General features: G+C 43.1%; 2 protein-coding genes and 1 long non-coding RNA gene across 6 annotated transcripts in view; 2 read left to right on the forward strand and 1 right to left on the reverse strand.

Annotated features, from left to right (window-relative positions):
- Window positions 1-25,719, forward strand: part of LOC309358395 (T-lymphocyte surface antigen Ly-9-like) — a 111,482-nt gene that overhangs the window by 40,940 nt on the left and 44,823 nt on the right. Inside the window, exon 1 of one of the 3 annotated variants that reach the window (XM_081891401.1) lies at window positions 22,853-23,089. The exons of the other annotated variants lie outside the window; for them this stretch is intronic. Coding sequence (XP_081747527.1) covers window positions 23,023-23,089 — 67 coding nt within the window. The 5' untranslated portion in view covers window positions 22,853-23,022. Of the gene's footprint in view, window positions 1-22,852; window positions 23,090-25,719 lie in introns of those variants that run through there. 3 annotated transcript variants of the gene reach the window in all.
- On the forward strand, window positions 9,723-16,646 carry LOC309358562 (SLAM family member 9-like). The gene is made up of 6 exons (XM_081891846.1): window positions 9,723-10,909; window positions 12,899-13,240; window positions 13,386-13,685; window positions 14,710-14,835; window positions 15,269-15,369; window positions 15,937-16,646. The coding sequence occupies exons 1-6, from the start codon at window positions 10,837-10,839 to the stop codon at window positions 16,021-16,023; spliced, it is 1,029 nt and encodes a 342-aa protein (XP_081747972.1). The 5' UTR covers window positions 9,723-10,836; the 3' UTR covers window positions 16,024-16,646.
- On the reverse strand, window positions 14,766-25,340 carry LOC309358755. Of its 2 annotated transcripts, XR_014163559.1 has the most exons (6): window positions 25,273-25,340; window positions 19,068-19,246; window positions 17,528-17,848; window positions 16,334-16,554; window positions 15,187-15,437; window positions 14,766-14,893 (listed from the first exon to the last, which is right to left on the reverse strand). It is a non-coding gene; the product is annotated as an uncharacterized lncRNA (long non-coding RNA). The 2 variants fall into 2 exon arrangements; XR_014163560.1 differs by lacking the exon at window positions 25,273-25,340 and having other exon boundaries at window positions 19,068-19,387.

Below are 25,719 nucleotides of genomic sequence, written 5' to 3' on the forward strand. Positions count from 1 at the left end.
ATCATAGAATTTATATACCGCCCTATAACCAGAGGTCTCAGGCCGGTTCACAGAAAAGATCATGAAATAGGAAATCAAAATAAGAACAATAACCCAATAACACCCCCTCTAGGCACCGAGCGGCTGTGTCTGCCTGTGGCATTTGCCTTCCTATGTGTGTGACATCATACTAGGTTCATAGGGAAAGGGTTAACTAATTGTAAAATGACTACCAATGGGAACCCAGGGGGCAGAATTAACTGTGTATAAGGTTTAAGCACAGAGGTTTTTTTTAGAGAGTTAGAGTTGTTGAGAAGTCAGTCTGGAGTTAGAGAAGAGACAGAGAGGATAAATCTGTGGGTTGGGCTAGTCTGGTGTGAGAGAATTTGTTAAGAGGAGTCAGTCAAACAGTTGAGATAATTAGTCAGAAGGTATTAGCAAGGTCTAGGCCAGTAAAGAAACTAAAGTTAAGATACTGTCAGGAATTTTATCTGAGAAACCATAAACTTGTTAATGTTTGTAAAATAAACTTGGTTTTTTGGTTCACTTTTAATAACTGACTGGACTCAGTGTTTTACCAGAGAGTAATGGGTTGGGGGCAGTGGGGAAGCGAGCACAGTGGTGGCACAGGGATCAATAGACCGTTAAACGTCCGGGGACCCTGTGTGATCGCCACAATGCCCCCCAAGGACACTGTCAGTGAGGTTCATGGCCAAGTGGGAGGATTTGAACTCTGACCTCCCATGTCCTAAAAGGTAAAGGTAAAGGGACCCCTGACCATTAGGTCCAGTTGTGGCCGACTCTGGAGTTGCGGCACTCATCTTGCTTTACTGGCCGAGGGAGCCGGTGTACAGCTTCTGGGTCATGTGGCCAGCAGGACTAAGCCGCTCCTGGCGAACCAGAGCAGCGCACGGAAACACCGTTTACCTTCCCGCCAGAATGGTACCTATTTATCTACTTGTACTTGCTTTCGAACTGCTAGCTTGGTAGGAGCAGAGACCGAGCAACGGGAGCTCACCCCATTGCAGGGATTTGAACCCCCGACTTTCTGATCAGCAAGTCCTAGTCTCTGTGGTTTAACCCACAGCACCACCCGCGTCCCTTCCCAAGTGCTAGTCTGACATTAAAACCACTATACCACACTGGCTCTCTTAGAGAAGCCATAATTTAAGAAATCTCATTTTAAGGGTAATGGCTTATGATCAAAGCAATACAGTATTTACTTAATTAACCACCCATCTAGACTAAGGTTACCAGATTTTTCCCCCCAGTGAATACGGGGACACTTTTCAACTTCAATGGATTTTGTACGGGGACTGATTTGTGAATCTGGGGACTGTCCCTGGAAAACGGGAACGTCTGGTAACCTTAATCTAGACCCTTTTAAAAAACAAACCTCAAGCCCTCTTTAAACTTTGAGTTCCTTGTTAGGCTGTTACAGGCTACTCTATTGCCTGAGACAGATCAGCAAATGGCACCCCCCAAATTCAGTGCTTTTGGTCACACATGAGGCAGAAATTTCCACAAGCATTTCTTCATGTTGTGGCAGTAAAATAAATGCAACAATAATAACTATGTGCATAGCCGTGGGGAGGGGGTAGTTGCTCCCCTCTAAATCAAGTAACTAAATAAAAACACTTAACGAAAAGTAGAAATAATCAGAATATTTGAAACTGAAGTGCTCACTGAGGTCACTTGAATGTTGTTGTGGAGCAACTGGAAACCCAACTGAGTGATAGACAGAACTAGACAGAGGAGGATGACAGACAGGTTCATGCCCTGATAATGCACAAAATGACAAAGGATTTTTGTTTTTGTTTTCCTACAGTGGAGGAACAAGGACATTGCCTCTGAGTATGTGCAGAGTGTTTTTGAAACCTTTCTCTGCTCTCCTGCTTCCTGTCCACAATAGCACCCCTTTCCAGAACACTGGAACCGCACGGCATACAGAGAAAGGAAGGCCTTTTGTATGAAGAATTGAAGGGGGGGGGGGAGAGAATTCAAAGGAGAGGCTGTTGCTATGATGTTTGTTTGTCTGAGCAGGTAACACCAAGTCAGTCTATTAAGAGGATTGTGGAGGAACACTGAGGCGCTTGAGCTCTCATAGCAGGGGTTTTACAATGGCTGCACTGGTTGCAACTGGTTGCCCGCAGACTGTCTCGCCAGAGTGGCGCATGCTCTAGTTATCTCCCACTTGGACTACTGCAATGTGCTCTACGTGGGGCTACCTTTGAAGGTGACCTGGAAACTGCAATTAATCCAGAATGACGCAGCTAGACTTGTGACTGGGAGCGGCTGCCGGGACCATATAACACCGGTCTTGAAAGACCTACATTAGCTCCCAGTACGTTTCTGAGCACAATTCAAAGTGTTGGTGCTGACCTTTTAAGTCCTAAATGGCTTCGGTTCAGTTGACCTGAAGGAGCGTCTCCACCCCCATCGTTCAGCCCGGACACTGAGGTCCGGCTCCGAGGGCCTTCTGGCGGTTCCCTCGCTGCGAGAAGTGAGGTTACAGGGAACCAGACAGAGGGCCTTCTCGGTAGTGGTGCCCTCCCTGTTGAATGCCCTCCCTTCAGATTTGAAGGAAATAAGCAGCTATCTTGTCTTTAAAAGACATCTGAAGGCAGCCCTGTTTAGGGAAGTTTTAATATTTAATGCTGTATTGTTTTAACACTCGATTGGGAGCCGCCCAGAGTGGCTGGGGAAACTTAGCCATATGGGCGGGGTATAAATATAATAATAATAATAATAATAATAATAATAATAATAATAATAATAATACAACTTTGTTTCTGGGCACAATACATTATATTCAGTTAGTGTTGAAACTGATGGAGGCCCCAAATTTCTGAAAGAGTGGCTCCTTCCCTACAGACCCTCCCAGGTGTTAAGGTCAGCAGAGGGCGCCCTGTTGACAGAAGGGATGTCCAATAATTCCAATGGAGACAGAGACAGAAGAAGAAATTGCTGGCTTCCACTTCTTTGTCCCATGTCTGGAATGGAGAGCAATCCAGTGAATATAACCAGGACAAACAATTTGCAATTGATTATGATTCTTTCCTCATTTGCATTGCTTTCCTCCTGCATTGAAAGGATTGGGGTGGGAAAACGTAACGACTTAATGCAATTACGAACGTTACGCAACCAGCAGTGAGACAGTGTAGTTTTGGGTGGAAGATAAACGGCAGTGGAACGGAAACAGTGGTGCAGGCGAGAAAGACGAGGCAGGAAGGAAAAGGATGTCTTTTTTTATAATAATTTTTAATGATTTTCAAAACATATAACATATAACAAACACAAGAAAACACATATATTTCAACAAACAAAAACATACAAATAAAATTGACTTCCCCATACCTCCCTTTTACCGCATCCTTATTTTTCCATTTTTTAGCAACCCTTAAATCAATTTTTCTAATTAACTCTCTTTTGAATTTTCTTAAGATTAACATTTACAGCTGTAATTCTCCGTTTCTTACCCCTTAACATCTTATCAGTCCACAATTTTACAACAATTTTTAAGATATACTTTAAATTTTCCCCAATCCTCCTCCACTGTCTCTTTCCTCTGGTCGCGGATTCTGCCGGTCATCTCTGCCAGTCCCATATATTCCGTCACCTTCGTCTGCCATTCTTCTAGAGTAGGTAGTTCTTGCATCTTCCAATACTTTGCCAACAGGATTCTTGCTGCTGTAGTTGCATACATAAAAAATGTCCTATCCTTTTTTGGTACCAGTTGGCCGACCATGCCCAAGAGAAAAGCCTCCAGTTTCTTTACAAATGTCCACTTGAGGACTTTCTTAATTTCATTATAGATCATCTCCCAGTAGGCCTTAATCTTTGGGCAGGTCCACCAAAGGTGGTAAAAAGTTCCTTCAGATTCCTTACATTTCCAGCAGTTATTATTGGGCAGATGATAGATCTTTGCAAGCTTGACTGGGGTCATGTACCACCTGTAAATCATTTTCATTATGTTCTCTTTCAAGGCACTACATGCCGTAAACTTAATACCAGTGGTCCATAACTGTTCCCAGTCAGCAAACATAATGTCATGACCAATGTCCTGTGCCCATTTAATCATAGCTGATTTCACCGTTTCATCCTGTGTATTCCATTTCAGCAGTTCTTCACTTGATTTTTCCCAACCTCTGTTTTCGGTATAAGTGAGATGAATGCCTCTTTCCACGATTCGGGAGCCTTTTTCCCCTCCAAAATTTGATTGCACACTTCCTTCAATGGTTGTATTAACCATTCCTTCAGTGCCTTGTAGTATCTCACAGTCAAACCGTCTGGTCCTGGTGATTTCCCTAATTGCATATTCTGAATGGCACCCTCTATTTCTTGTTCTGTAATTTTTTCATTCAAAATCCTTTTATTTTGTTCTGAAATATTTAATAGACCATATTTTTTGATGAATTCCTCTATTTCTTGTTCATTTGTTGGCCCTTGTGCATACAATTTCTTGAAAAAACTTTGAAAACAATTACTTATCTCATTTGGTTTATTAATGAGTTTCCCATCTACTTCCAAAGATGTCACAGTATTCAACTTTTGTCTCTTTTTCAGTTGCCATGCCAGCAGTTTCCCACATTTATCTGCCGATTCAAATGTCTTTTGTCTCATTTGTTGTATCTTCCATTCTATTTCTTGGTTCATCAGTTCCATATATTGCGTCTGATAATACTTTATTTCTCTTAAAATCTCTTGAGACTTTGGTTTAGATCTCAATTTCTTCTCTCCCTCTTTCATCTGTTTCAAGATTTTTTCCTTCCTTTCATTCTGTTTTTTCCTCTTGATAGAATTCTGCTGGATTAGGAAACCACGTATCACGGTCTTGCTTGCGTCCCATATTGTTCTTTTTTCCACTTCTGTTCTCATATTTATCTCAAAATAGTCTTTCAGTGTTTTTTGGGCCTTTTTATGAATTTCTTCATCTCTAAATAGGGTGTCATTCATTCTCCATCTAAAGGTTCCAGCTGTTGTTAGTTTCATCTCCATCTGTACTGCATTATGGTCGGAGCAGGTTTTTGGGCAGATTTCTGTTTTTTTAACTCTTGGTGCCAGATTGCTAGAAATCCAGATTTGATCAATTCTGGTCCATGTCATTTTTGCTTCAGAGAAGAAGGTTCCCTCTCTTTCCAGAGGGTTCCTCGTTCTCCAAATGTCAATCAAGTCCATGGTGTCAGTCATCTCAAAGAAAGTCTTTGGTAGTCTCCCATCCTTAGAAATTACAAGCCTCTGTGCCTTATCCATATTTGTGGAGACGACTCCATTCATGTCTCCCAACATTACAATTTTATAGTCTAAAAAGTCCATTAAAGTCTCATGTAACTTCTTGAAGAATTCAGCCTTCCCTTCATTAGGTGCATAAACTCCTACTATTAAGATCTTTTCTCCTTGAATTTGAATTTCCACTGCCAGGTATCTTCCTTGTTCATCTTTAAATATCATTTTTGGTGCCAATTTTTCTTTTACATAAATCACCACCCCTCTTTTCTTAACCTTATCTGATGAAATGAATTCCAGTCCCAATCTTTTGTTTATCAAAAGCTTCCTATGTGACCTGGCAATATGGGTTTCTTGCAAACATATTAGATCTAATTGTTCTTTCTTTAATATATGAAAAACTTGATTTCTTTTTCTGGAAAGGTTAAGTCCATTACAATTCCAGCTCAGAAGTTTCAGAGACATCTTTGTTACTGGGTGCCTTTTCCACCGACTGCTCCAAGTTCTTGTTCTTCGTCAGTCGGTGCTGGGTTTAGTCCAAATGATAGATTTGCAATATCGGTTGGTTCTCTCCCGCTCACGGTTCCTTTTTGTAAATCTTCAAAATATCTCTCCAAAAAGTGTTCTTTATCCTGAATTGTTTTTAATCTTCTTCCCTTTAAAGTTAAAGGACAGTCCTTGTGGGAACTCCCACCTGAATGGGATGTTGTTCTCTTTCAGCAGGTCCACTAAATTTTTGAAGTAGGTTCTTACCTCCAAAATATACCTAGGAATATCTTTAAAGATCTGTATCTGAGAGTTTTTAATGACCAATGCCTTCTGAAAATGTAGGTTCAGTATTTTGTCTCTTTCTTCCTTAGATCTCAAGGTAATTAAACAGTCTCTTGGTTTTTTCCCTTGTCTCTTGCCAAGTCGGAAGGCTGTAGTTATTGCAAATTCCTCCTCCTCTCCTTCCAGTTCTTCCTGCCAAAATTCTTGAAAGTTCTCTGTGAGAAATTCCCCAAGGTTGTCCCCTTCCTCTTCAGGTACCAGTCTTAACTTCAGATTTTTACCTTTTCTCTCCAGTTCCATTAAGGCCAAAGTTGCATCATGTTCATTTACCTTTTTCGCAATTGGCACAAATTTTTCCTTTGTCTCCTCAGCAGTACTCTTAGCACTCTCAGCGATTTTCCTTGTTTCTGTACTTTCTTGTAATAATCTATTTATAGAATCTGTATTAGATGATATTGTCGTTGTGTTCAAGTCCAACCTTGCTGTCAATTCTGTCAGTTTTTTTGAGTTCTCTGTAGACTGCTTTGTCAGAGCTTCCAGGGATTGATTTATTTTAATCACTGCCTGTGTCATGGATTCCATTGATGCTGCTGTTGCTTTCTCCTGTGCAGCTGGTACTCCTGATGTGGAGCCTCTTTTCTTTTGTGCTAGCTTTGTTTTTGATCTTGTTGATATTTCCTCCGCTGGAGTGGTCATAGCCAAGGTCGTTCTCACAGGAAAAAGTTTTAAGTGGAAAATCCCACTCTTTCTTCCTTAATAGAACTGTATCCCTTCTTGTCCTCTAGAGGGGGTAAATTGTATCCATAGGAAATCAACAGAAAAGAACAGAGCATGCAGCAAAACAAAGTTCCAAAAGTCTCACTTTGGGCTCTTACTTGTCTCAATCCAAGATGTAGAAAAGAAGTAGCAATTTATGTCCACTAGAATTGTATCCACTAAAGTCCCGTTACTTTATGTCAGATAAAAGTCTTACTTTGTATCTTCAATCTATTTGACAGCTCACTTTCCAGGCGTTCACTGTTCCGGCAGCCTGGCCAGAGGATTTGGCAGTGCGAGGTTCCCTTTACATACTAATTTAAAGCAGGTTTATAGTCCAATTTTCCTCCCCCCTTCTCCTGCCCGATGGGGGGGAGGCCCTCTTCCGATGTCAGGTTTAGCAAAGTAAAAGATTTTTTCCTTTTAAAAACAGCTTACTTTCTCGTTGCTTAATTTGTCATGCAGTTCCGGGAGGCAGACTTCCTTAATTTTTGCCTTTCCTGCTTTCAGCCGAATGTTTCAATTTAAAGTCCCAACAAATCTTTGTTCCCTTGTTCTTACTCACGGGTTTTGTTGCCAATCTGTAATTTTCAGGAAGGAATCGGCGCTCTCCGTCAATGGCGACGCGGCTTCGCTCCGCGGGCTGGGTAGCGATTCTCAGCACCGCGCTCACACCCGATGCCGCTCCGGAGCCTTTAAAAAGGCTCTTTCGCAGTACCGGGGGGCGCAAAGGTGCCCACCGAATCTCCTTGTTCACAGGCTTCAGCGCCTGTGATTTTAGGGGTCCCCCGCTCGCCGTAGCGGGTAAGACCCGAACTAGCGGAGCAGTCCTGCTTCGGAGCTCGAAGCAAGGACCGCCATTAGACGCTGGCGCCGACCGGAAGTCTAGGAAAAGGATGTCTTCCTGCATTCCCACTTGGCAGTTCCACCACTGTCAGAAGCTCATTGGGTGGTGGTGTAGGTGAGCCATTTTCTATATGGCAGCCCCTGAACTGCAGAACCTCTGCATTAAAGTGTGCCTTAGCACCTTATTCATTCATTCATTCATTCATTCATTCATTCATTCATTCATTTATTTTGTACACCGCCCTATACCTGCAGGTCTCAGGATGGTTCACAAGATAAATAGAGAGCCAATGTGGTGTAGTGGTTAAGAGCGGTGGACTCGTTATCTGGGGAACCGGGTTCGCGTCTCCGCTCCTCCACCTGCAGCCGCTGGGTGACCTTGGGCCAGTCACACTTCTTTGAGGTCTCTCAGCCCCACTCACCTCACAGAGTGTTTGTTGTGGGGGAGGAAGGGAAAGAAGATGGTTAGCCACTTTGAGATTCCTTCGGGTAGTGATAAAGCGGGATATCAAATCGAAACTCTTCTCTTCTTCTAAATAGCTTTGCTGCATAGCTTCATACGCAGAAGATGCATGACTTTCTCCAGGTCATTCATGGAGAAGCTATTTTGTTTTATACCATTTACCACTTTGGTTGATTCTGTGCTGCTCCACTCTGTCTTGAACAGTTTTGGGTTTTATTGGCATTTATGTCCTAATACACTTTGGTGATCTGTGTTATGTTTTACAATCTATTTATGTACCCTACTTTTTACACTGGTTTATGCTTTAGTTGAAATGCATGTTGATTTTATTTATTTTTTTGTATTCTGCAACATTTTTGTGTTTTCGTGTCCAGAACCTGGTTTGGCTTTATTTTGTATGGTCTAAGCTGCTTTGTGGAAATATATATATATATATAATGAAGCTAAGTATTTCATTTATAAACACCCCAAAACTGAACACATGCAGTCACACTTTCCTAACAGATACAGTTCAAACGCACATATCAGACAATCGCTTAACACAAATCCTTAACAGAAATACTGCTAACACGAACAATGAATCAGGCAACCACAAAGCGCTCTCTCTGTCTCTGTTTCTCTCTCTCTCTCTCTCTCTCTCTCTCTCTCACACACACACACACACACACACAGAGAGAGAGAGAGAGAGAGAGAGAGAGAGAGAGAGAGAGAGAGAGTATTCGTGGAAAGAGTGGAAAGGAAAATCTCATATTCTGAGCATCTCTGCTCCCTGCCGTTCTGCCACTTCCTTCTGCTGTGGGTTGGTTGTAACAGCAACAGAAAACAAACTGGGTTTCCAAAGAGCCAGAAAGTGCAGATAAATGCGTCAAAAGGTAACCAAGGGAACCGATTGTTGTGTCCACAGCCTGGGACTCCTAGAAATAAAAACATGGACTCAGATGATGCTTTCTTAGATGAAGAAGTCTTGGAGTTACTTCCTGGCTGTCACTGTGACCTCTGTATCCAGTAGCAATTTGGGCACAGAATCAGATGCTGTGGGGGCACCGGACAGGGAACTAGGTTTCAATTAGGGCTAAGAGATGTCAGTGGAAGATAAGGAGACCAGTGTGTCTGAAGTGGTGGGACAAGGATGCCCAGAAGAACCTCCTGGACCACCAGGGCCTGTAGGGCCAGAGCTTAGACCCTCATGGACATCTTTTCCTGCACCAGAAGAAACCAGATGCCTTCAGTTGCACATCATCAGTCCAGGAGAGCCCCAGGAGGTAGGCTATGAAGTGAAGGAAGAGCTCCCATCTTTAGGCTAGTGGGTTGGCTGCACTGAAGTTCTCACAAGGGGGCAGAGGCATAAAGGCCTCAGTCTCCTCTCAACGTTTGTTGGAGAAAGGTGCTCACTCTGAGCTGTCTGTGGTCCTGCAGCCCAGCCTCACCCTTTGCTGCTACAGTGATTCCTGTGAGTTCTGGAATCAGACTGGTGGTCTTCTTCCTCCTTCTTCCTCACTCCCATCTGCCCTAGGGGCATCACCAATCATTTTGGTCTTGTAGATAGATTTTCTCCAGTGGGCAGAATACATGCATGCTGCAACTGATTATTTATTTTGGTTCATTTATATTCCGATTCACATTTCAACAAAAACTCTAAGCAATTTAAGGTTCCCAACGACAAAGGAATAATAGACACATTCAAAACCAAGTGATATTCATAATCATTCCACGATTCAAACAATGTAATTAAATAAATCTCATTAAATCATGTATAACGAAGAACCATGAAAAAAGAAATCATATAGAAAACATCAAGATATAGCAAGATACATCAAAATGCAATGTAACAGCAATATATTTCATAAGTGATTTTAATTTTTTTGAATGTTTCAAAGAGCTGTTTTTAAGCTGCTACGACTGATAAATTTATTATTTTACTCTTGTTTGTAAACCCACTTTGAGGTTGTTGGGTTGTTTTGGGGTTTTTTTGCAATTAAGCTGTATATAAATTTTATGAAATTAAATATTTTTGAAATCCATAAATATCACTCCAAAATAACAACCATGTAATGCAATCACTGAATCCGCTCACAATACACAAAACTAGTCTCAGCACACAACCACCCCCCACTATTCACAACCATTTTGCGTTACAATGGAATAGAAATATAGTACTTCTTAGAAGCCTAATTTTGTGGGGGAAGGAGCTTTTGGACAGCTGTGCACCCACAGACACTTGTGTTAACACAAGTACAAAGCACTGCAGTGGTGGTGGTGCTGTGAAAATAGTAAGTTATCAGCTGTGAATTTCTGTTTGCAGAGGCTTCTGGGGGACATTGTTCCCACCTTGGGTTCAGGAGACCATTCCTCAAAGGTCTCCATATGCCTCTCCCACTGCTATAACCTGTGGGAAGGTAGGAAGTTTAACCTGGGCTCACTTCCACACCCTGACCTTCTTTTTTCAGCACTCCCCTAGTTTCTATTTTTACCTTCAGTTGATCATTTCTTAATGTACAGATCCAGCATGGGCCACATGGTAGCCTGGGTTTAGTTTTCTGCTTCCATTTGGATTTATAGGGGTGGCTTGTTGAGCAGCAGTGATCACAAACATCCCAGAGGAAACAATTAAGAAAAAGGGGTGGTGCCTTTGCCTTCGACCCAACCCAGAAGGGCTGACCCAAAAGGGACAAACCCCTTTGGCGAGTTCTATGTCAGCCCCAAAGGACACGACTCCTCACCGCCTCCTCTAAAGAAACAAGCGAGCAGCAAAGGGTTTGTGTGCAGTGGGAGAGCTCTCCAACCCGAGGCCAGAGATGGCTGTGTTGCGCGCTGGCAAAAGTCTCCAGACCTTTCTTCTCTGCTGCACATTAATCTGCTCCTATTCTGGTAAGTTGACCAAGGCTTGCTAAAGCCTTAACACATCGGAATTTTGATGGGGAGTGGGTGTTGAAGGAGGAAACCAGAAATGTACATTTCCATGCTTTGCAACGAGGAGATAGATAGACGCTTATCAGCTCCACAGCCGCAAGGAGTAACCACGACTTCAGCTTCTATTCTTTGATCACTTGTAAAACTTTGACAATGGAGCTGTGAAGGTGGAGACTTTGGGCGAATCAAACATCTATTGCTGGAGAAAAAAAGTGAATAGGATGAGGAAAGGTAAGTTGAATGGGCTTAGCTGTAGAGTCAGCAGTCTATCGTCAAGCCGTGTGTTTCTTTATGCGATATATAAAGCTGCTTGACTGATAGTTCCCAACCTTTCTCTCTATTTGCAGTTAAATAAAGGTGACAAAGAGTTGTAGAATCTTGTTAGATAGAAACATCTTCAGTTTAGTTGAGAAGAATCTTACTAATCTGTCTTTTTAGTTCATTTTCAAAAACAGAACTATGGTTGGGTTTCTTTCTAAGCTTCAAGTCTATAACAATAAAAATATATTATCTTACCAGGTTGAATGAATGAATAATAAAAATATATAATTTGCATTACAAAACATAATATTATTGAAATACTTTGACTTTTCCAAAATGGTAAACCCAGCTTTTATTCCTACCCATGCATGACCTCTGACAAAAACATAAATCTTCTCTTGTCCCTATACCATTCCATTGTCCTCTCCTAACTTTATTACATTTCCCCCCACTGTAATCCAATTAGCAACTGGAAACAAGGTGAGGAACTGGCCGTTGGTGATATTTTTTGAGAAAATCCTCTTGAATTTGACTAGACAAAAGGGGTCCCTTTTCCAAAATTCTACTTAGCAAATTTTGCAATCTGGTTCTTAAAACTGAAAGGTTCTCAAATAGCCCCACAACATATAAAATAAAAATCACAATTAAGTAGAACTCTGAGCAGCAAAAATGAAATAAACAGCTGCATCAATAAAAGCAGTATTTTTTAGTTTTTTCATGAAATATATTTGAGTGGAAACATGGCAGTTAGAGGTGGAGGAAGAACCCTCCTTTGCTAGCAAATTGTGACTAAAGTTTTACTTCTACTCCCATGGTTCACAGGGTTCAAATTCCTCACATGTAGATAGCAGGATCTAATCAGATTTGTTTTCCTCTCAAGCACTGAAATTAAGAGCTGTCCTCTAGGATGTCATTTGTGAGTTTGATTCGCTTTACTGACTCTCCCTGTTTGTAGCTCGCTTTGTTTTCATAATTGCAGAATTGACATGCTTTGTCCTGAATCCTGACTACGGTTCAGTCTCGATATTAGGAAATCACATGGGAGCTAAATCTTTCTGGATGTAGAGAGGCTAATGTTTCAGCTATCACATAGAGCTGAGCTGGAGGACTCTTTTGGAAGGTACAACTGGCTTGAAAACATAACAGCATTGCTATAAATGCCCTGCAATTTTTAACTCACTGCACTGACTTCTAGTTCATTTCTGTGCTGTTGAAAGAGTTCTAGCTATTTCACTGATGGCATCAACTTCAAAAGACAAAGTTTTTAATTTATATAAGCACTTCCCAAAGTTTTTTGGGCCACCGCTGCTTGGTTCCAAAAGTTCAACTGCAGTGCCCTCTACACTATAAAAAGCATTATTCAGAATAACGATTTGCATGATGTAGAAAATAAGGAAGATAATAACACTACAACATTCGAAACAGTAACAATTAATTACACATTTATTCAAAATCCAATTAAAACTACTTCATCAATTCAACTGATTTAGAATCCTAGAACTGTAGAGTTGGGAATAGTTGTTTAAAGAACATCAGAATCTAACAAAGAGCTTATGTAAATACCAAGATTTACTAAGAATACAGAAGAGTAAGGCTTGATTCTGTGCTCCCTGTAGGCATCTATCCAGTAGACATTTGATTGATTTACCACCTTTCCCATTCTTTCTCTCTACTCCTTAAAAAAAGGTGTTGTAAGCAACTCATCACAGAATCAGACCCTGCATCAGGTGAGCGGGATCCTGGGACAATCTGTCTTGCTTCCTGCCAATGTCTCATCAGCAGAACGATTGGCCTTCATTGAGTGGAACATTCAGTGGAACGGCATAAGGGTGCAGATTGCAAAGTTCAGGGATGGGAAACTGGAGCGGCCGGATCCAAACGACAGGTTTGGGCAGAGGATAGAAATTGCCAATGAATCCACACTGAGGATCAAAGATCTGGAGATGGAGGACAGTGGAATATATGGAGTTCGTGTGACATTCAGTACAGGAACGTTGAAAGATCATAAACTCTGCCTCACTGTATATGGTAAGTAATTATTTTGCCATCCTCATCTGTTTCTTGTGGAATTGGCTGTAGGAAGGGACGCAGGAGTGCTGGTTCTATCAAGTTACTGGCATTCTTGGGGAAAGGGGCACAGAGGATGTGTCTTTCTTCATATGTTTTTCAACAGAGCCCATCCCAGAGCCAAAGATTCTCCACAAAGATGTCTCCAAGACTCCAGATGGTTGCAATGTGACCCTGCAGTGTCAGGTGCCTGGAAAGAGGGGATTTGATGTATCCTGGAAAAGAGGAGACCCCCTCAGGGACTTAGACGATGGGTCAGACAGGTACCACCTCGCAGAGAACGGCACGGATCTCCACCTGTTCTGGAAGTTAAACTCTTCAGAGCCCACCTACACCTGCCTGGTCACCAGTCCAGCCGAAGAGAGGAGCAACTCCTTCAACTTGCTCAATGTCTGCAAAACCCACAGTGAGCCATTCTCCATGTATTTTATCCAGTTTAAACAAAATAGAGATTTCTAAGCAGAGTACATACAATAATATAAAATAATTACTAATAATGCACGGATAAAATAAGCATTAGTGGAAAAACTACTCAAAGTATACGCAGCTAAATATGTGGCTGGGCACATCTGCAGAAATTTTTAAAAGGTTTTAGTGGGCATCTAAGACAGCAAGCACTTTGACACTGATGTTTTCACAATCAAGCAGAATATATATTATGAAATAAGTTTAACAATGGTTTTTTTGTTTGTTTGTTGTGTTTATGCCCCACCTTTTTCTCCAAGGAGCTCCAGTTGCATCCAATGTTCTCTCCATCCTTATATAACCCCCATAAGCCTGGGGAGTAGGTTAGGCTAAGAGGCAGCGGCAGGCTCCCAAAGTCACCCATTTGACCCAAAGTCAAATCCAAATCCAAACTCTTCATTGAGTCCCCCCCTTTTGTAAACCACTTTGAGGTTCCCAACAATTAAGCAATATATATGAAATATACTCGGAGTCAAGAGTGGATTTCATGCTCTTTATTCAGCTCATAGCGGTGAGGAGGAATGGAAGTTCCCCCAGAATGTCTGCTTTATATACATTATTTACACAATGGGCCCCACGTGGTTGGCTAATTCCGGGATTCTCCTGTAGGCCAATCAAGTTGCGGATTCACTTCCACCTGGAGCTGGATTGGGTGGCTCCTGTGGACCAATCAGACTGCTGCATTTTGGACCCTATTGTTCTAGGACCAATCAGACTGCTGCATTCTGAACTCTATTCAACTCAGTACATAACAATATACATTCATGAAGTGAAATAAAATAAAGCCCGTAATCTGTGTGTGCTGCCTGGATTGGTTTATAGTGATGGAACAGAACCCAAATACTTCCTTAAGAAGAAGAAGCAGCTCATAAAGGCAGGTGTTTTTAACCATGTTTATCCTGGGATGGGGCACAGAGGCAGTTGCTGTCAATTATCTCTTGATGGACAATTGTGGCTCTCTGCAGGTAGCTCTGGATCATCCATCTCAGGTCCTCTGCTCTGGTTCGTTGCCATTGTGCCTCTCCTCGTGATGGTAGCAGGTCTGGGGTTCTGGCTATGGAAGAAAAGCAGGACAGGTCTATCTGAAAGAGGTAGGGGATGTATTCCTTTCCTTGCCCATCTTTGGCCAGCCAGCATAGCCACAAACACCTTTTCCTACCAGTGTGGTGTAGTGGTTAAGAGTGGTAGTCTCGTAATCTAGTGAACCGGGTTCGCGTCTCTGCTCCTCCACATGCAGCTGCTGGGTGACCTTGGGCCAAGTCATACTTCTTTGAAGTCTCTCAGCCCCACTCACCTCACAGAGTGTTTGTTGTGGGGGAGGAAGGGAAAAGAGAATGTGAGCCGCTTTGAGACTCCTTCGGGTAGTGATAATGTGGGATATCAAATCCAACTCCTCTTCCTTTCCTTGCCCATCTTTGGCCAGCCAGCATAGCCACAAACACCTTTTCCTTCCTTTGGTTTCTCCTGCAAGGCAGGCCTTTTCAGTGCAACCAAATAAACTTGTCTAATGTCTCACCCCTGCAGCCATGGCCTCTGTAAGGGCAGAGGAGGGGTATGTCAGTCCTGGGCTTCACTACGCAGAGTTCCCCAAAAGATGGATACCTTCAGAAGAGGGTGAGAGCCAGGTGAGAGCGAGATGGTCTTGCATGGTGGGACTAAAATAGAGACACTCAGCATTTGGGGAGCTCTTTAGCTTGAAGAAAAGGTGAGAAAGAAGTGTTTGAAATCATACATGGTTTGGAGAAAGTCGATTGGGACAAATCTGCCCTCAAAACAATAGACCTTGTGGGAAATGAAGGTAGATTGCAGGAGATTCAGGACAGTCAAAACAAAGGACTTCTTCAGTGCCAATGGAGCTCACCATGGCAAAAAGCCACCATCATGGATGGTTTTAAAAGAGGATTAGACAAATTCCATGGAAAGGGAAGATAAGGCTATTGATGGCTACTAGCCACAATAGCCAGATTTATCTACTCACACCTGGAGCTTAGATAAAGGGCAAGTAAAAATCTTATGAATGAATGAAGGAAAGGAAAGAAGTCGCTCCCTTGTGCCTGATCCCCACTCCTGTTTTACACACACAGCTAATTTCCCCGGGCTGAAGAGTGGGTCTCCTCCCTTCTAGCTCTTCCATGTAAACAAACAAAAGATACCCTCTCTAACATCATTTTTCCTTTTCCTTTTCATTTCAGGAAGTCAGTTATCTCTCTGCAACCCCAGACCAGAATCCTGAAACAAATTCTCCAACTATCTACAGCCAGATCCAAACAGATCACTGAAACAAGGTCAAGCTATTGGGAGCAAAGGTTGACTTCTTCCATTGCCTCAGCCCTGGAACAGAGAGCTTTTGTGGGGTAGATCTGAATGAAGAGCTGGTGGTCTGGTGGGCAAAAGGTAGACTGGGATCTAGTGGTGGATCTCTGGGTGAACAGCAATGGATCGAAAAGGATTTCTCTGACTCCCAGTTGTGTGATGACGACAACAACTAAAAGGCCCAGTGGACAGCCTGATGGAGAAGAGGCCCACAGGATTTCTATAGCTTCTCAGCGCAGAGCATTGGGCAGCCCACTGTCATTCAACCTGACCTACCTCACAGTACTCTTGCAAGAAGAGATGTTGTTGGTGTCCAGCCGTCTTGAGAGACAATGGAGTGCACCTCCGGGGGTGAAGTCACATCACTATGATAGCAGCACCAAAGCGACCTCTCTGGGGTGCAAGCCTGGGCAGTGCATATGGAGGTCCTGGGCTGCCCAGATGAATAGACACTCCTCTCAGGTCCAAAGAAGAGCATAGCAATAATCTTCTTAAAACTACAGTCCCAGGAAAAAAAGGTTGCAAGAATATAGTTGTTACTGATCCCTTCATTCTTATAAATGTTAAAATAAACCTTTCCAATGGCTCAGTTTGCCTTGTCTACTACTTAAGAAAATGTCAATATAGAGACATTAGCACAGGTCTGGCTTTGTCTAAGGCAGATTTCTGAGTTCCTATGCAGAAAATGCAAAAGAGGACAGAACTTGGATCTTATCCACACCTCTCCTTAATATAGATTATGAACCCCTTGTGCATCTTCTAATTCCACAGCCTTCTCCTCCAACTCCTGCTTTCCTATGCTTTCTTCTCCCTAAGCCAGAGCTCCCCTATGCTTTAGAAATCTCAATAGGAGAGCTGCATTGATTGCAAGGGACACGTGCAGATTTAGGGATGTGAAAGTCTGGGACATCAGGAGTGGAAGGAGAAGGCCGAATGGACAAGGGGGGAATTAGAAGATGCACGAGGGGTTCATAATACACACCGAGCCAAGGTATGGATGGGCCCTGAGAGATGGATGTTGAGGTCGCTGACTGTTTCCTGTGGCCTTAAGTCCATCCTTGTCTTTCTCCTCCCACGTCTCAGATATAGAAGATATCAGCCGTTGTTGTAGCTGTGTTATAAATATCAACCTGTGAGAACAAACCCTCTTCCTGCAGTTTAAATGTCAGACAGCCTAGGTGCAAAACAGCAGACCAGCAAATACTAGTTAAGGTTGCATCTATTTCTGAAGTTTATCTGACCACATCTTCTCGCCTCTGACACGTCTCTTGTGCTGCATCGGCGAAGCTTGCTTGTGGTGCACCTTCTGGGATGTCCATTTCAGTCATTATTCTGGGGGGGGGTGAACTGATTTTCCCCCTTCCTGACCCTGTTTGGTTATACTCAGATATTGTTTTATAGAATTTCCCTAAAGAGATCCTGTTTTACGTTTCACAACTAGTAGACCCAAACAGCGAAATTTTTACTTACCATATACATAAAGGAGGAAGGTGTGATCTTGAAACACTTTTGTAACAAATCTCACACAAACCTTATATGCTCTACTGTCCTCTGTCTCCAAATCTTTGATCCGCAGAGTGGTCTTGCTGGCTACTTTCAGCCTCTGCCCAAATCTGTCTGTTGGATTAGACCCCTCCAGTTTTTCATCCCTGAATTCAGCAAGCCAAAATGCCAAACCAGCTTTTCCCATTTGATTCTTTCCACGGCTTCTACTGAGGGAATGTTTACAGCAAGCAAGGATCCCATCCACCCGACGCAAGTAAGGATCGTGCACTGCATTACTTGGAAGTCCTATTTATAAAAGAGAAAGGAGAGAGGGAAGACTTATGTCCCAATAAAAAATGACAAAGGCACACGGCCCATGACGCTTGAGGCTTCCTCCTTGCAAAGGAGGTTGCAGGTTTTGCAAGGTACAACCTGCATCCAGTCATTGCCTTTGCATTTGGCAAAATATCCATCACCCATTCAAATAGTCAATGCTGCCGGTAACCCTTACAATCTGGGATCCACAGGGGAGGTCCCGCAGGGATGTCTAGGCTGCAGATAGCAGCCTGCTTCCCGGAGCGTCGGGCGCCCTAAAAGCAGAGTGCCCGGTGCTTCGGGAACACATCTGCAGCGTGGGGAGCCCTGCGGGAGTTCCCCACAGGGCTCCCCATGCTGTGGATAGCAGCCTGCCACCCGGCGGGCAAAGCACCCTGAAGCAGAGCGCCCCGCGCGCCGGACAGACATCCACAGCGTGGGGAGCCCTGCAGGAGTTCCCCACAGGGCTCCCCACGCTGCGGATAGCAGCCTGCCGCACAGCGGGTGGGGCGCCCTGAAGCAGAGCGCCCCGTGCGCCGGACAGACATCGGCCAGCCCCACAAGCTCGGGGGACAGCAGGGAGGTGTAGCGCCGCCATCCCACTGTTACCCGACCTGGTTTGGTTTCCCCGACCTGCTTTTGGGGGGGAAATAAAGGGAAAAAAATTTCCTTTATTTCCCCCCAAAAAAACTAGGTGTGTCCTATGGGATGGAGTGTCCTATGGACGAAAAATACGGTAGTTGGGAATAATCAGTTTGAAATTGTTAGGAACTAAGATTAAGAAAATGCCAAGAAAAAAATAACTGTAACCATAAGCTTGTTCCTGCATCTGTGAATTTTGCTTCTTCTCTTTTGTGAACTTTTCCCCAAGCATCTGGCTAATGAGAATGCTTTTTGTTGTTGGTAAAATTGCCACACTACCACATCCTGCCCGTGTGGGCTGTGCTCTCTTCCTCTCAGCAATTTGGTTTCACTCTTGAGACAACTGGGAACGACAGAAGCCCTTTGTTAACTTCCAGTCCTTGCCAACGAATCATGGCTCACTACCCTTCAGCAGAGACACAATGCTGGATTTTTCTCAGAGACCACCTCTTCAGAATATTCTTGTGTTCTTCCTTTGGTATGTCCCTGACTACTTGCAAACCCCACTACTACCCCTCAATGCACGGGGGAGAGAGATTGTGAGTTTGGTCTGATGTTGGTTACTCACACTCAATTAGGGCTTCTTCTCTTGAGCTTGAAGCACCTTCCAGAGCACCCTCGATGGAACCAGGTTTTAAGGATGCTTCAGCAGAAGGCTTTCAACAGCTTAATTTCATGTGTGTGACCTTTGTTACTGAGCTGAATTTGGGGGATAATCTGTATTTCTGATGAGAGTGATCATCATCCCTGAAGGTGTAGATGAAATGGGAGAAAAACATGGGTCAGGGTAAGTGATGTCAAGCTGAATGCCTCTCAGGGCAGAAAGGTTTTCCTGCAGGATTTTGTCCTGGAACCTGTCAGCCATTGAACAATAAAAAACAAAGATATGGTGTTTAAAAAAGTGAGCAAGAAAAGGGTTTTGATGATGTTGGTGGAACAATTTCTTCTCTGAACTTGGTATTAGCTTCATCTCTATTTCATACATACATGCATACATACAAAAGTGCTTTGATTTTAGATTCCATCCTTGCTGCTTAGAATAACTTTGTGCTGGTTTAGAGCTTTCTCTGCTGAATTTTCCATAAAAGTTTTGTACTACTCTGATTTTGCAAAGGCCTTTGAGGATTAGTTACAATAAAATGGAATATAAAACACGTGGAATAAATCAAATTATTTTCTGTTGCTTGTTTGCTTCCCTGAGATTTGACCTTGGATTTAAAAGATCATTTTATTCATTAATGAGGTTCAGACATCACTTTGCTACATCAGGATAAGGAATGGAGATATTTTTTCAGAGTCATGCCTGGGTCAGAAACATACAAATATTGGAGCCAGTCTAGTGTTTAATTCTGGCTTGTGGAGAAAACTGAATGCATACCAGCAATAGTGTTTGTCCTTAAACATTTATGCTAGATATAACACTCTCTGGACTACATCAAGTAGTCTTCAGTATTTTATTTTTAAACATTTTACTTTTAATGTTTACCTGGATCAATTTTCTTTCTTGGTTTTTCAAGTTTGGATATCCTCTGCAAATGATGCAGCCCTTTGCTACACTGCCGGAAAGAAGCAAACAGGATGTTTTTCTTGCAGAAGTTCCGTCTTCAGACTATTTTAAGCCCCTGAAGACAGCTAAGAAATTCCAGCTGGTCCAAAATGCAGCAGCCGACTTCTGGCTGGGATTCCATTTGTTGTTGTTACTTAGTCGTTTAGTCGTGTCCAACTCTCCGTGACCCCATGGACCAGAGCATGCCAGGCACTCCTGTCTTCAGGATTCCATTTAGAACTTGCATAACATAGGACCGACCCTCCCTATTAACTTAATTCGAATCTGCTTTAACTGTTTTTAATATTTGAATTTTTGTAATCTGCCCTGGGACCTCTTGGTTAAGAATAGATATGGATGCAATAATGATACTAATTTGCCCCTCTCTTTGTATCCCCCCCGACACACTCCAAGCAGTGGAGAATCCAGCCTATCAGGTGAATGGGATCGTGGAAGGATCTCTCTCATTTCCTGCCAATGTATCCCAAGGAATAACAGTAGAGAAAATTGAATGGAACTTCCGCCCAAAAACTGGTGGCCTGGGCCTTAGGCTTAGTGAATACAGACATGGGAAACCAGAGCACCCAAATCCCACTGACCGGTTTGGACCATGGCTAGACATGGCAAACCGGACAATGCTGAGGATTAAAGACTTGGAAATGAACAACAATGGGACATACAGAACTCATGTTTGGTTTACAAAAGTGCAGTTTCAAGCACACTCTTTCAACCTCTCCAGCAGCAGCAGCCACACCTGAGGCTCCCAATATTCCTGGCGAGAAATTTTCATGAATTTTGTGAGCAGGAGCCTGGTGAAACTTCTCTTCTTTTAAGAAAGCTCCCCCTCCCCAATCTCAGGGTCAATGTGGTTTGGCACCTACTGGGGGCTCACATGTCACAAGAGCCCCTCACCCCACCAGACCTTCTCCTCTTTCCACCACTGCTTTCTCATTCTGGCCCAAACAATCATGGTGGTTGTCAATGGCCCAGGGGGTGGGGGCTGTGGCCAGAGGAGGCTGGGGATAGTAAGGAGTTGCCCATGCATGATGCCCCAGAGGGGGATCTTGAAGGGCTTGAGTGTTCATTTTGCGCCTTGGTTTCCTTCCTTGAAGCCTGCATTGAAGTATAATCTCTTTTTTATCCACAAGTGTTCTTTAGTTCTCTGGTTCCTCTTTGAACCTCAGTCTTACTGTTGACATAGGTTTTTTAAGATAAAACATCTTAAGGCAGCCCTGTTCAGGGAAGTTTTTAATATGTAATGCTGTACTGTTTTTAACACTGATTGGGAGCCGCCCAGAGTGGCTGGGGAAACTCAGCCAGATGGGCGGGGTATAAATAATAAATTATTATTAAATTATTATTATTATTATTTTCCTTAGTGCCGCAGTTTCTATCTCTTTTCCAGATCTGAAAGGCCTTCCTTTTCTTGTCAATGAGCAACATCCACAACCTTCGTTCACCCCTTGGTTGACCGCATATCCAACTATCTATGTGTTGATGTATATTCTTAACTACCACGATCCCACCACCCACAGGAGAGGCATCTTCCCACAAGAGGCAGTGATGACCAACATCCTGGATGGCTTGAAAAGAGGATGAGATACATTTGTGGAGGAGAAGGCTCTTGATGGATACTAGGCAGCATGGCTCTCCTGTGTCTTCTTCATTGGAGGCAGCCATGCTTCTGAATACCAGCTGCTGGAAACCACAGAAGGAGAGAGCATTCTGGCACTCAGGTCCTGTTTGCCTATTGGATCTGGCAAGAGGCCGAATTTGAGAAAAGATTTTGTTTATGGACACTAAATAAGAAATCATGCAGCTAAGGGAGGAAATGATTGGCATGTTTGCAACAGGAGTGGGAAACCTGATTTTAAGAAATTGCAAGAAATTATATTAAAGTAATTTGGTTTAATTAATAATTTAGAAAATCTATACAAATTATTTGGATGGTGGGAGATAATTTATTTTGGGAAGGAGACATATTTTCCCTACCAGGGAGACTAAAAGTTAAGGAGGCAAATAAGGAGAGAAGTTCTTCAGGTGTCATGTTTCAAAAGGAGAGAGACAGAGAGAGAATCACAAGTTCAACAGGGAGGAAGGAAGTGAGGCAGCAGCACCCATATCCACCCTGGAGTGGCTTTTTCTGCCCCAGAACCCCTCAAAAAAACCTAAGCTACAGACCCTGGAGGCACATTTGCCTACAGAGACCTTGCCTGGTGTCCACAGGGTCCCATCACTCCCTCCCCCCATTTTAGGAAAACAATTTTGCTTAATTTAACATATGTTGTTCTATTTTCACTAATGTTTGCATTGCTTGGAGCACTTTCTGATCAATGCATACAAAACATTCATGCACTGATGTGCACACATTTTCCCAGTACATGCATGTTTGTATATATCAATTGACTGCTGAACAGGAAAGCAAAATTCAGACATGTGTGGATTTCGTGTGTCATGGATGGTTTAGCTAAGATTCCTGCATTGCCGGGGGTTGGACTAGATGACCCTTGGGAACCCTTCCAGTTCTACCATTCTATGATTCTGTTTCAAACTAAGTGCTAAAAGCAACATAGATGCTAAACGAAACATAGATACAGAAAAGTTAATGTCTCATGTTGTTATACTGTGAAAGATAAGACCTGCAACTTTTACAGTGATAACTCAGGTTAAGAATTTAATTCATTCTGGAGGTCCGTTCTTAACCTGAAACTGTTCTTAACCTGACATACCACTGTATTGAATTTTTGTGTGGGCACCTCGTGAGCATTTCCTATTTTTAGCTCATACCCTTTTCAGTCTGGAAGACTATCATCCTTCAGTTACTCTGCAACATTCCCTCCTAAAGAGAGCTTTGGGGCTGTGACATGCAGCATTTCTCATGCTTGGGAATAAAAGCAGAAGCCTGTTGGCGAATCAACTCTCCAGCAGCAGCAGCAGCCACACCTGAGGCTCCCTATATTCCTGACAAGAAATATTCATGAATTTTGTGAGCAGGAGCCTCGCGATCCTTCTCTCCTTTGGTCCATTGATCTTCTCTTCCCTAGGTAAGTCCTTGCAAAGAAAAGCTGGATGCATAGGGTGAAAAGCTGTAAGTTTGCTTGGTCATGAAGGGGAAAGTAACTGACAATGCTGAGTTCATCTGGAGAATAGGACTCCTCCCTGAACACCCCCCCCCCAATTTCAGGATCAATGTGGTGTGGCACCTGCTGGGGGCTCACATTCCACTGACAAGAGCCCCCACCACACCAGACCTTCTCCTCCTTTCCACCACTGCTTTCTCATTCTGGCCCAGACAATCATTGTTGCTGTCATGGGCCCAGGGGTTTTGGGGCGCAGGACAGAGGAGCCTGGGGACAGGGAGGAGAAGCCCCAGATGGACTGGCTAGACTGGGACAGACCCTGGGGAGCTCAATGAGCCAGCCAGAGGGAGGATCCTAGAAAGGTCCTAGTGGGGAGGGTTCCCCACTAAGCAAACCACTAGCAAGCTATGTACCCCCCCCATCTTATATTTGTGCTGCTGGTTATTCCTGCCTAAATTCTCTCTGAATTGCTATATGGTGCCCCTGCACTTACACTGCCCAGTTCTTAGCCAGTGCCATAAACTTCATTGTCAGTTAACTCTTGTGTTGCTTTGTAGTTATGTACTTATGTCTTAGTTTTTAGGGGTGGGTGGGGGTGGGAACTATTGAATTTATTCTGTGTTTGACAGATTGTTTATTTCTGACATTTTTTAATTTACTGTCACATTCTGTATTTTATCCATTTGTGTTTCCTGTATAATAATTTTTATTTTAATACAAATCCAATAAAAGCTGCATTACCACAATACAAAATTACAATCCAATTAAAAAATTATTCAAAAGCTGAATTAAACAATTTGAGGTGACTTCCCATGAGCAGGGTTTCAGGATGCAACATTCTTATTCCTTTCTGCTTTCTTGATTAATCCATTTACAGTAGTTCCAATCTTTATCCTTTATTTAACAGCCACTGATTTCTTGACTTTCATTCGTATTAACTTTTGTTTCTGCAAAGGGAGTTTGTATCCAATATGTTTCCTGTGTGAGATATTAGTTCTCCTTCTATTTCTTCATTTTCCTGATGTAATCCAATCGTATAGAGTACCTACGCTTCCACATTTTCGTGCTTTCTCCTGCTCTCAGAAGCTGTTATTTTCACTGCATTACTGCACCATCTTTGTTTGTCTGAGAGAAGGTCTGACACCCAGGCTAGTCTCCAACATATATTTTCTTATCCATTATGCTGTGTTCTGAGGCCAAAGGAAGGACTGGACCCTGATTAAAAACAAGACACGAGGCTTTGACCAGCAAGGCTCTTGGAGTAAAGTGCATACACCACACCCCTCACCAGGCCATTTTATTAACAAAAGAATCCTTCACACAGTGTTCGTGAGAACCAATCATATTTCTTCTGAGCATTTCATCAAACCCCACATGGGGAAAAAGTTACACTACAACACTAATTAGCATGCATATATTTTGGGGTAAATAAGTTAAGAACTACAAAGAGGAACATCTGGCAACCCCAGAGGTGAGCAATAAACATGATAAGAAGGATGGCCAAAAAGACCGGATCACTATCACCTTCATGTGAGATCTGTTTTCTGGCTCCAAGATTAACATCTTAAGATAAATATATAAGAAAACTACATCAAAGAAACTTGCCCACTATCTTTATGGCCCAGGATGCCTGCCTGGTGAAGCAACTGCTGTGTACGTGACATGTGAGGAGAGAGAAATGGAACAGGGATGCAGAGGTGTAGATTGATCAAGACTCATATCAAAATAGTTTAAACCCAGTCAACGCAATGCTTTCATTGCTGACACAGATGGCTTACTCTATATTTGTTATAATTCCCAATCAAAAGGGAAGTAACTGAGACAGCTGATCTTGCTTACTAACACCCAGTTCCCCGTGAGGGTGGGGCAATGCCACAGTGATCTTTGGTACCAAGCTCAATTTGCAGGGCAATCTGCACATGTGATGAAGGTGGAAGTTAGAGAGCCCAACTATAGGTGGCACCTGAGCCAATGATCAGTAGAGCCAACTATTTCTATTTCTGTCCCCGCCTGCAATACTGAGCTACAAGAGTAACACAGATGTTAACGAGGAGGCAGTGCCAGGGCTAGTTGAAAGTGAAAAAAGAAGGCAGGCAGAAACTGGCTAAGGACAAGGCTGAAGCAGGCATGGGCACTGCCCCACTCACCCTAAAGGAACAGTCTTCACTGCTGTGAAGTGTTGCTGCACATTTGCAACTCTTCCTCCTCTTTGCAATAGTTTTGCAGGACTCCGAAAGGTTGGTGATCTCCAAATGCTGGTGAGAATCAAATACCTTTTCTTAACAGAAACCTTTAACAGGCACACAAGCAGGTGTATAACACAAAAAAGCACCCGGAGCTCACACACTCCTCCTCCACTGATCCTTCCTGGTTTATGAGGGGAGGAACAAAGAGCAGTGAAAGGAGTCAGAAGCAATGAAGGAAAAACACAGTTTTGCTTGCATGAGAAGTGGAGGGAAAGCAAGCACAGGCAGCCTTGCTGGTATAAAGAGGAGGATCTGATCTGCTGGGAAGCGGGAAGACGGAAGGAGATGACAGTTGTGTTCGAAAGTTCACGACTCTTGCTGATAAGACTCTGTAGTCAGGCAATGCTT

Source organism: Podarcis melisellensis (genome assembly GCF_964234715.1).
Source record: "Podarcis melisellensis genome assembly, chromosome: 16".
NCBI classification, from domain to species: domain Eukaryota; kingdom Metazoa; phylum Chordata; class Lepidosauria; order Squamata; family Lacertidae; genus Podarcis; species Podarcis melisellensis.